Source organism: Morone saxatilis, unplaced genomic scaffold, assembly GCF_004916995.1.
Source record: "Morone saxatilis isolate NCDOM2014 unplaced genomic scaffold, NCSU_SB_2.0 Contig24, whole genome shotgun sequence".
Taxonomy (NCBI): domain Eukaryota; kingdom Metazoa; phylum Chordata; class Actinopteri; family Moronidae; genus Morone; species Morone saxatilis.
Window position 1 is genome coordinate 8487341 of NW_023339807.1, and position 11533 is coordinate 8498873.

General features: G+C 40.8%; 1 protein-coding gene across 1 annotated transcript in view; it reads left to right on the plus strand.

Annotated features, from left to right (window-relative positions):
* LOC118336166 (eukaryotic translation initiation factor 3 subunit H) overlaps positions 1–11533 on the plus strand; it is a 58044-nt gene that overhangs the window by 25121 nt on the left and 21390 nt on the right. The window contains exons 3-4 of the mRNA XM_035672758.1: positions 4643–4810; positions 8881–8980. Of these exons, the coding sequence (XP_035528651.1) occupies positions 4643–4810; positions 8881–8980 (268 nt within the window). The remainder of the gene's footprint in view (positions 1–4642; positions 4811–8880; positions 8981–11533) is intronic.

Below are 11533 nucleotides of genomic sequence, written 5' to 3' on the forward strand. Positions count from 1 at the left end.
GGGGGGGGTGAACAGAGAATATAGAGGTCTTCTAAACTACTTTGTCATGCTGAAACCTACATTTCCTTTAGTTTTCTTTGGTTTCACCCTGAACAGCAGAGGAGAGGATCTACATATCAAATAATTTGACCCTCACCGGGTGTGTGACTCATGGTAGCTGCTAACAGATTAGGAAAGAGAAAGAATATAGATATCTGCTACCTTCCCGCCCACCCTGATTTGCTTGCATCAGTGCAAATCAACATCAATCTCCATACTAAAAAAATAGTATACTAGTCTTTTCATTTTCCTTTTTCCGAGATCATCAATCCAAGGGATATTTGCCAGGATATGCAGGATGATTCATTTCATTTGGTTTGGTTGGCTTTTTTTGTTTTACATCACACATTGTGGGAGTTATCCAGATCTCCAGAGGATTTACTGCTTCACTATATGGTATATGAGTATAGACACAAATTCACCTATGTCAGATGGTCACACAGTTTGTTTTGCTGTTTCTCCCCGCAGTTGTAGTGCTTCGTTTATGAACAAACAAGGTAGTGATCCTGTGGCATTGTGGCAGGCTCTGTGCTCTGTATTAGATCTGTGGTGGATGAGCTGGCTGGCCTGCCGCTGGCCTGCAGTCTCACTCTGCTGTCTGAATCTCAGTTTAGTTATCAGGCTGCATGTCGGTTGGTTGTCTGCCTGTGTCTTCTATCTATGTCTTTTTGACCTGGGTACGACGTGTAGTAGTTTGTAAGTCTGCCTGTCTGCTTGAGTCTCTAAGGGAAGTGTCATCCAGATGGATGGGCAGACTACAAGTCAGTCTCCTTACTACTTTCAGAAAACATTCAATCCCCTTTTATTATTTGTCTATATTTTGTTTTGTTTTAGACTTAAATGGTAATTACTTAAAGGTATGTGCAATGTTACTACATTTAAGTAGAGCACAAATCTTCCCCAAAGTGTATTTTTGAAATAATATTATTATCCATGTCACTTGAAATTCAGAGGAAACTTGAGATTTAGCCTAACCATTTGGATCTATTATCTGAAAATGATGTGTGAAGAGCTACATGTTGGTATCCCTGCAGGATGATCTCTAATTTCTGCCAAGAACCTTTATCAATGTGTTTGTGCTCTGTGGGCTCTTGGTCACTTGGTAGCTCTCCGCTGCTCAGTTTACTTACCAGCTCAGTAATCTCATGTTCTTTGAATTTCTTTGGAACTTAGTCTGCGCTTTTGAAATTCTCCGTACTTCAGAGGTAATTTCATAACCTTCCCTAGATCCGTGCCTTTGAATTCAGTATTTCGAATTCTACACAAAATACTTTGTACACTCAAAATAAATATAACTGTAGAGACCTCTCAAGGACATTGAGAAAAATGTGGACACACAAATCTAAACTTTAACATCAGATGAATAAAAGGCTATCAACCTCGAAGTCTTTCTGAAACCATGGTAGATTAACAGGTTAATAGAAAAGTGTTAGGCAAGTGATTGCCAGTTGTGCCTATCTTCACTTACAAATATAGTGTAAACTGACTCAGGTTAAAACAGGGGGGCAGCTCTCCTGATGACTATCAATGAAGTTGGCTTGGTGTCATTGTGGCATGCTGACTTAATAGTTCTGCGTCAAATCAATGGTGTATGTATGGCATAGCCTCTGACCCAACAGGTTAGCCTGCACTGTAGCCTGACGTGCACCTTCCCAGAAATGTAACAACGTGGCCATGCAGACAGCGACAACTGTGATTGGTCCACTTTGTGTGTGTGTGTGTGCACGTGTGCACGTGTATCTTTTAAGAATGGGAAGCGACTCACGCAAAACTCAGATGTGTTAATAATGCTGCTTGAGAATTCAAACATATACACACACACACACATTCTCACACACTGAGAAACAAACAGGCACACATGGGACCCTTCCTCACTGCATGACATGCTCTTGTCTGTCCCATAGTATTCCCTCGTCCTTTCTTTTCACGGTCGGTGGGAAAAAAGAACAAAAAAAAAAAAAACAAGGAAAATACAAGACGGATTGAGGTGAGAGATGACGGAGAGTTTAATTTCCAATTGAAACTGAGCACAGTGGCATAGAAACCCCACCACCAACTAGCATTGTGGTGGAGCTATTTGCAGAACAAGGCAGACACACCAGCAGGTATATGTCTATATAATCAATCTTCTCTTGCTGTTGATGGTGTGCTTATGGTGGTCATAGAGAGGCACCAGTATTAAATTGTGGCTGTTTCATAACCAGTTAAAAACTTTGTTGTAGGTTTAGTAAAAACAATGACCATAAATCCCATGTGTAATGGATAAGTAAATATTCAAATAAAATAAAGAATAAAAAACTATGTAATATCATTAATTAGAATAACATTGTTATACTGAGTTAACAGTATTATTCTAGGCAAGTTTTCGTCTAAAAGTGAAATCATACGTTTATTAAAACTGATTTGACGCTGCACATAAAGACACATTAAGGTTATAAAGAGCTCGGGAGTTGGTGATTGGATGAGACAGGGAATAGCTGATTGGTTTTCCTGCCTCTGTTTTCCAGCCATCGGTTTTTGCTTCAGAGACAGATCACTTTGTGCACAATTTCCTTGGTAATGATCGAGCAGGTATACGCATCAGTGGCGCTTGAGGGGTAACTACACATACTGATTGGCATGGAAGTGTAGAGAGGGATACAGTAGTAGTTATGTGGCAGGCTGCCTTCCCTCTCAACTGAGCTCTGTGTGTCTTGGGGTCTGCTGCTAGCTTGCCCCTGGGCAAAGCCACTCTCCAACACACTAACTCTGTTTGTCACAGACACTTTCTTCCTTTCTCGTGCTCTCTTTTGCTTCCTCTGTTACTTGTTTCACCCACTCCATGTTTTAATTCTCACCTACTTCTCATTCGTCACCCTAGACTCCGAATGAAGGAGATGTTTGAATCTTCTCCCACCTGCTTCCCCCACCAGCTAATTTTTCTTTATGAAATATACACACATTTCTCCAGTGTGTTTGCTACTACGCTTTAGAATCACAGCTAAGAAACAAACACACACACACACACACACACACACACACACACGCAGTGACAGACACACCACTTGACACCTCCTCCTCCTCCTGCGGTTTGTCACAGAATTGCTCCACGGTCTACAATCCCTTTTCCCCCTCATATACCCGATGTTCCTCAATTCCTCTCCTTCCTTCCCATCTCCTCCCCTCGGTATCCTCCTGTCCATCGACTCTTGCTTGCTTTTTGTCTCTGACCACATCAATCACTAAACAAAAAGGCTAGATTAAAAGGTTAGATTGGTACATCCAGGCCATCCCTGCAGAACGGGCTGTGAATAGGGCCAGCCTGCCTGTCTGCCCCCTTTTCCGAGCTCCAATCCAGATGTTCAGGGAGACTTCATTGTCAGGAGGAAAAGGTACCTCAGCCCTGCCCTTCTCCACATGCTGCACTCTTGCAGGGGTTGAATGTGTAATTGTGGGCAGAGCATTTTCATTTGTTTTCTGTGTGGAGTACAGCAGAGGCAGTGGAGTGAAGGACTTTGAGTGAGAAGCGTGTGTTTGTGGGAGGTTCGTTAAAGACTGCATAAGTTAATGAAAATAAAGTATTATGTGCATGACTGCAGACTCTGATCCCAGAATGCAGTTCTGAGCCTCTGTGTGAGTGCTACATGAACTCTAAGGTCAGATGCCTAGAAGTGACGAGCTGAAATGTTAATATATTTTCACCCCTGCTTCACATAACATCGCCACCAGGGGTCGAATTCAGGCCGTTAGAAAGGCAGTAAAAGAAAAATGTCACCTTAAACGGACATTACCTTTTCGTTCTGTTTCTGTTCTCCCCTCCACCCTTAATCTTAATCCAGCTTCTTCCTCTCTTTCCACTGTCCTCCACCTTTCCGTCTTTTCCGCTCTTTGTCTGTTCGTCTGCTATCCGCCATCCCTCTGTTCCCCCTCTCTAGTTTGTTCTTGTTAACAGCCCCAACAGGAGAAGGATGTGCTCTACAGACTGGGGTCTAGGGGGCCACAGCTGCCCAATAACACCCTGATTTATCAGCCTCCTCCAGCAAGCCTGCATGGAGATGCTGTTTTGCTCGCCTGCTTTGGTTGTTACTTACAGCCAGCGAGGCAGGTTGTTTGTATTTCTGGCTGCGCATCCTTAGGATGTGTCTGGCGTAATGAAATGGCTCTCCTCGTAATGTATCCAGCCTTCTCTCCAGCAGCTGAAGTCTGTCTGTGTATCTATCTAGCCTCTTTCTCTCTACCAGGATATATTTACTGCCATAAGGAAAGAAAGGGTGACTGGTGATCCCGGTTAATGTTTGTTTTATAAATCTGCACCACAACCGCTTGGTAACAGAAGATGAAGCCTTTGTTTTTCTCAGTTTGAGTGCATTTCTCCTTCACATCCTTGTTGCTCTTTTCTTTTCACTGTATTTCTCATGTTTCTCACATCTTTTCCCTCCCTCCCTCTGTTTGTACACCATGTCCAGTTCCAGATGGAGACCAGATACTGACAGATCCAAAAAAATCCCTAAGCTGATTTCAATGAAGTTCATTCTGAATTTAAATGTTTATCTCTCTCCCTTTCTCTGTCCCATTCCTTTCCCCCTCATTCTCGCTCTCCATCCCTACCTCTCTCTGCCTCTAGTCCAGTACCAGATGGAGATGATGCGTTCTCTGCGTCACGTCAACATTGACCATCTGCATGTGGGCTGGTACCAGTCCACCTACTATGGTTCCTTTGTCAGCCGAGCACTGCTAGACTCTCAGTTCAGCTACCAGCACGCCATCGAAGAGTCAGTTGTCCTCATCTATGGTAAGTACTCACATCATTGTCCACAATATAATACCCAAAACTGTGTATTCAATCAGGGAGATAAAAGACCACTAATCCAAATGTCACATCTGGTTAGAGAAAATGTGGCATATGTCCAGATAGCCAAGCACCATTAGATTAACTATACAATGTAAAGATCAAACATATTACAAATAATTGGAAGAAAAAAATGATTTTGTACTATACTAACCCTAACCCTAATGCCAAGTTTGTATATTTAAATTGTTGATAGTAATGAATGAATTTTCCCCACAACCTTTGGTTAATGGTCACCTAAAATTTAAACTTGTACTCATTCAGTGTGTTTGAAGTGCCAAAATGGGTTCAACCATAAGTCAGTACAGGTAATGGTCGGATGGGCTACTCTAATTCTATTGTTTTCACTACCAGGGAATGTTTTATTGACAAACTTGTAAAAGATCAAGACTGCAGAGAGCAGATCCGCTGCTATATTGTTCACCTGTCACACAACCATTCAGCCATTCCCAGACGACCACTAATGACAGGTTCATGCTGGTGGAAAGTGGTTCCAGAAGAGTGGGCCAGCACCAGTTAAAATCTACACAATAGCTCCACAAAGTGATGCTGAGTCTTCACAGAACAATGGGGGAAAAACCCATTCTGTAATCACAAAAGCTTGCTCAGGTTGCAGATTATTTTAAGTTTAAGCCATGATTAAACAATTGCAAGTCAAATTTTGTCTCAATTTGTGTATCTCTATCTTAGTATCTAAGAATAGGACTGCCACTGAGGTGTTACTATATTGTAATGTGGTTGACATTCAGAGAGCCTCAGCAAGAAATTAGTGTGACAGAGGTAGGAAAAGATTAGTTGAGTTTAGCAGCACAAAGGTTGAAAAAACAATGGTTATGTTTTATGTTTCAAGAAAAAAGTGTTTACTTGGACATCAAGTCAATTTCAAATACTTAAGAGCTGTTAGAATATTCGATGCACCATGGTGGATCGCCTGGTGGAGTGTGCGCCCCATGCCGGGGGGGTTCGGTCCTTGTCTCAGTAGCCCAAATTCGGTTCCTGCCCGTACACACACACACACACACACTTTCCTGCCTCTCTATAGTTGATTTATTTAATAATGGCAATAAAAGCCAGAACAGTAATAGTGAAAAGTATTTTTTTATATGATATTGATGTCATTTTAAATTCCAAACTGCCATCAAACAGGGTAGGTGAGCACATTTGTGGCACAACTTCTTGTCTGGGGTTATGCCCTCCTTGTAAATCATCAATGGCAGGTGAAAAGTGGCAACACCATGACTCATGGAGATGGTGCATGTTTGTCTGCAGCCCTTGAAAGCAAAACAAGAAAAAAAAAAAATACATTATTAACAAGGTTGCTGGTAGCCACTAACATGACACTTACGGACATCATGTGCCTGCACCTGCTTCACAGTTAACAAGCTTTAAGAGCTTCCCGTAATTGCTGCACCACAAATGCCATCCCAGATGGTGTAAGCTTTCTTTCAAATGACAGCATTAAAACCTGTCACTGTAATATATATGATGGTGTGCATTCAACACTTGTGACACACAGTGTCTAAATAAATAAGTATTACATAACCACTCCAAGTGGTCATTGAGTCCAAAGACACTATATGAGCAGAGGCATATATTAGTATGTTACACGGATAGGTACACATTTAATTAAATGACACAAATTATATGTTACTTCTATGAGAATAAAGCTGTAATTTTATGGTGCTGAAATTCGCCTCTCACATCACAGACTTTTACAAGCTGAAGATATACAATCCAATATAGACACTGCCTGTATGCCAGATAGTATGAAGATAGTACTTTCTGCCCATATTGTATACTTTATAGTGTGTTGAGTCTACCTCCAGGTTTATGAACTGAAAAATAAGTGTATAACAAGTACAGCCAATGTGACACAAAAAGTCTTACAAGCTCCGCTGACCTGAAATCACAATCTTTCATTAAAACAGCTCAGTGTTTATCCACTCACCTCAAGACAAGTGAGAGGCGGCAACCGGGATTGTCATTTTAAAAAATGATCAAAACAGCTTTGAATTTCATCAATGTTTCACTGCTGGTGAGTGTAAAGAACTTCTCCCAGTCCTGTTCTTTCTCTCTGAAATCACTCCAGGGTTGTCATGTTCTTAGATAGTACAAATCCATGCTAGGAAAAGATTAATTTTAACCAGCTGACATATGAACCCCTCTGATCTACTCCTGCCAGCCAGCTGGCCACTCAAGCAGGCAGTCAGTCAGCCCTTTCTCATTCTAAATGAGGGCTCCTGTTAATGTCAGTCAATAATGCAGTGCTTAATGGATCAGAGCACCTCAAAGGAATTGACATTATCTCTGTTTAAAGTCAAAGAGAAAGAAAATTGATTTCTTTTTTGTTCTGTTCGTCATTAGCTCACCGGTCGTTTTATGCCGATGGATGAATCAATCATGTGGCCAACTGGCGAGTTAATAGATTCCTTCCAATGGCGGCTTGGAATTAGAGTGGTTTGTTAAACCAGTTGGTTAAATATGTTCACCATGAAAACAATGAAGTTTTTTCTCATGAGCCGGACAGTTAAAGAGGTTAAGGAGGGACCTAACCTGCAGCAGCTATTTGGTCTAGAGCTTTTGTACTACAACTGGTCAGATCAATTTGTGATTGATTTGTGATTTTTGAAAACCTTAAAAAACAAACCACAATAAATCTGTTTAATTTTAAGTACTCTGTCAGCACCACTCTTTGGCTCCTTTGATTAGCTCGGTTTGGTGCTTGCTTTCCACAGATTGAGACAAAACTGAAACCCTCCCCTCCCCCCCTTTTTTTTTCTCCATAGCAGCTTACTACATTTTTACCAACAGAACACGTGTATATATAATGTGTGCAAAGAAAAGTGGCCATTAGGAGCTCAAGCTAGATTATGCAGTGTTTCAGTTTAGTTACCAAGCCCCCTATGGATAGGAGAGAGTTGTCTAAATCAAATGTGGCTGTCACCAACCAGTCACAGTGGAGAGTGGCCAGCATGAATTGAATTGGCTGTATCTTGTTTTTGGGATTGGCTTTGCTCTAGGCAAATGGCTTGTCACAGTTGGCTGTTGGAAAGGGAATAAGTCACACTAAGATTTTTGGTAGACTGTAGTTTGGTGGCTGTCAGCCTGTCCAGTCTAAGTCTATGACCACTTTCTCTCTCTGTAGCAAGTAGCATAAACAGGAAGTGGAATAGAATTTGGCAGAGGCATTCCTCATTCTCCACTTTTACCTTTTCTGTCTTTTTAAATGTTAGTTTAACTTGACTGTTCAGTTTGTTGAATTGATTTTAGTTAATACGCCTGCTGTGCAAATGTCATTTTGCCATGGGCTGACCAGTAACTCCTCCATTCCCTTCCTTCCTGCCCCGATTTGTAAGCCTGTAAGTGACAAACTCAGTCAAGTTAGAGATCTGATGGCAGGTACTGTATCTTCTCACATTCATTGTTATGGTAGCTCCTCTTCCCTTCTAACACTTGTTTTCACTGAGGACACTTGTGATTTTCAGACTTTTTACTGTTTGTGTTAATAGCAACTTACCTGGAGTCTAGACTCTGGCTAGACTGACTGTTTGTAGGACTATCTTCACTCTACATTTGTTTTCTTTTCACATACATACTGTGTTATTTTGAGGGAATAACTTTTGACGCAAAGCATTGGACTTGAAATAGTCAGTTAGAAGCAGATGCCCACAGGGTAGAAATAGAAACTTGTAAGGAGAACCTTGTTGACTGGGAAAATGTGGTAGACACAACCCGGACAACAAATGTTCTCGACTCATTCAGTCATCCTTAAGACACCCTTGAGCTACACACTTAACCCCTGACTTCTTCAGTAGATGCTCAAAGGCCAGCAGACTGTGGTTCAAAGGTGTCAGTACTTCAGAAATGAATACAAATATTGAATAAAGAATGTAAGTCAGCAGGTGCTCGTATCATTCAGAGACAATCCAAGGAAGCCAATGTGGTCTATTTTTTATATAGCTTAACTTCTGTTTTTTTTTCTTCTTCCAATTCTCATCTCTCTTCTGTTCTAGACCCAATAAAGACAGCCCAAGGCTCCCTCTCCCTCAAGGCCTATAGGCTTACCCCAAAACTCATGGAGATCTGCAAAGAGAAAGATTTCACACCTGAGGGGTGAGTAGTGAAACAAAAATAAAGACACTGTATGAATAAATGTCATGATTGCATGCACACAGAGGTGTAGAATTGTCACAAAGACATTAATTTGTGCATATAAACACATGGGCTTAGATTGCTTACATGGATACACAATTATGCTTTTTTGCTCTTTTGATTCTGCTTATTCAATGGATGCAAATGTAGGCTTGTGCATCCACAGGGAAGGCATTTAGTAGCAGTTGGAGATTGATGCTGATGATGATGATGATTTATCAGTTTGCCCTTGCCTGTCAAACAAATGTACCATGTTTACGCTTTTTTGACCCCAAGGCTTATCGTAATTGCTTTTAAATTGCAGCTAAAAATGAATGTAATGAGAGGACCGTTTTCCAGTCTGTTCGGGGTAGTCTAAGTACACAAACTCACACATGCATTCACACATGCATGAAGGGGCACACACACGTATGCGTGGACAAATCCAAATAAACAGCCCCAGAGTTATCAAATTGCTGTCCATTTAGAACCTTTTAGATATACATTTATACAGTTTATTTGCAGAGAGAAGGCACAATTTAACAGCATTATTTCAATTCTCTTGCCTTGTTTCCTGTGTATTTCTCCACCTGTGTGTCTCAAGCAGGCCTCAAGCAAGGAGTGGTTGCAAGCCACTCCGTTATTGACCCAGCGTGTTTGGCCCAGAGTCAGGATCCTTCTCATTTCTGCAGCTTTTCATTAGTTCCTATGATTTATTACAGCTCCAATCTGTAGCTATCAGTGTTCCCAATAAAGCCCATGATTGAAAGAGGGCACCTCTGGGCAGGAAAGGACAATATCACCACGTAACAACAATCTTGTCTCTATCCTATTATTTTCAGAATAGACTGGAAATCTGAATATCAATAATGTTTCTTTATTTCCAAAGATGTGAAACTTCAAAAGCTTTTCATTCACCCCACCCTCACACACTACAATGTGCAGAAAAAGCAGCCTCTTTCATGTTGGTATATTTGATGTTACATAAGCTTGCATATATTGTGCACCTTTTTTTAAATGAAAGGCAGGAATAGATGAGTGCTGAATAGACCCATCCCTTTGAACTGTCCTCCAAGTCCATTGGGCTATGGAGGCAGTGGTCAATAGCCTCCACTTCAGCACACAATATGAAGCATCAAATTAGTCAGCCTGTGGAGTCAACCTTTGGCTTTGTCCAGCGGGGCCCAACTTGGAAAGAGCATGGCATTAAGTGTGCCAAAGTCCAGTAGGGTTGAGGAATTTGTCCTCTCTACAATGTGCTAGCTTCTATTTTATCATAGACGCCTTTTTATATCGCTCTGCAGACATTTAAAAAGGTCATAATATGCAGGAAATATTTTATAGCACTGCAGATGGATAATTGTGCCAATATGTACATTATTTATATCATGATACATTTTACTTATGGACTGCTGTTATTCATACTGATGTTTGCTCACCCCTCTTAGAGCCTGAGGCGGTATTGTCCACTTCTGTTTCCTCCGAGTCTCCTTTTAAACTTTGCCTGAAGTGATGCTCTACTTGGAATACAAAACTTTTTTCAAATTACCTTATCAGAATCAGATGATGCTCCACACTCCTATTTATCACACAGACAAGCATTAATATTAACATCTCAGTTTCTGGTACAGTGCACATGGTGGATTAATGTAGCGAGGACATTGATCCAATAACAAGCAAAGACTCATCTAACAAGCCAACATTAGACATATACAGACGTTAGTTTGTAGCTCATGCACTCTGCACAAGTGACAGGCTGAACCAAGGCAGTCAGTCAATGCTATTGGATTTATGTGAGACATTAAGCAAAGTTTGAAGTTCCATTTTGTGTTAACAGGCCCATGTAAGAGAAAGTGAGAGAGAGAGATGCAGCTTTTAGCTCCAGAGGAACAAGAAGAGGTGGTTAAAAATTGGTCGGTGCTTTGCACACTTATCAGCAGAGCCCATAAAAAAGTCATTTTGGCTACCGAGTCTAACATTGCTTGGGGTGGGCAATATGGACACATTGTATCACACCGCTTTCAGATATCAAAATGCAACATGCATAACATTATTATTCATTTTGCTTTTATTTGACTGAGGTGCTATTTACTGGAAGTACAAGCCAAGTGGTAACAGTACAATACTCCATTTGCAACTTTCCTTGTAAGCATATGCGAATAAGTAAAATGTGGAATGTCAAAAGTAGACCTGAGGGGATCTCTGCCCTCAACAAAACAGATGTTAAATACATGCATTAGATATAGAGGTAGAGCAACCCACCCTCTGTTCACAGTGCCAGTGTGTTCAAAATGGATATGTACAACATTTTAGAAATGGAATAACTTAGAAAATCAGAAATAAAGAACAGGAATATTTGAAACTGTTCAATAAATGGATTCATTATGTGGATAACAATTAGGATTTGAAAGAATTAGGAAGTCCATATTAGGATATCTATGATATCTTCAGGTGAAATACACTGCAATACTAATGTATTTATATAAACCAATTGCACAGAATGCATATAATAGAAAGTCCCTGACTTTTCACTTC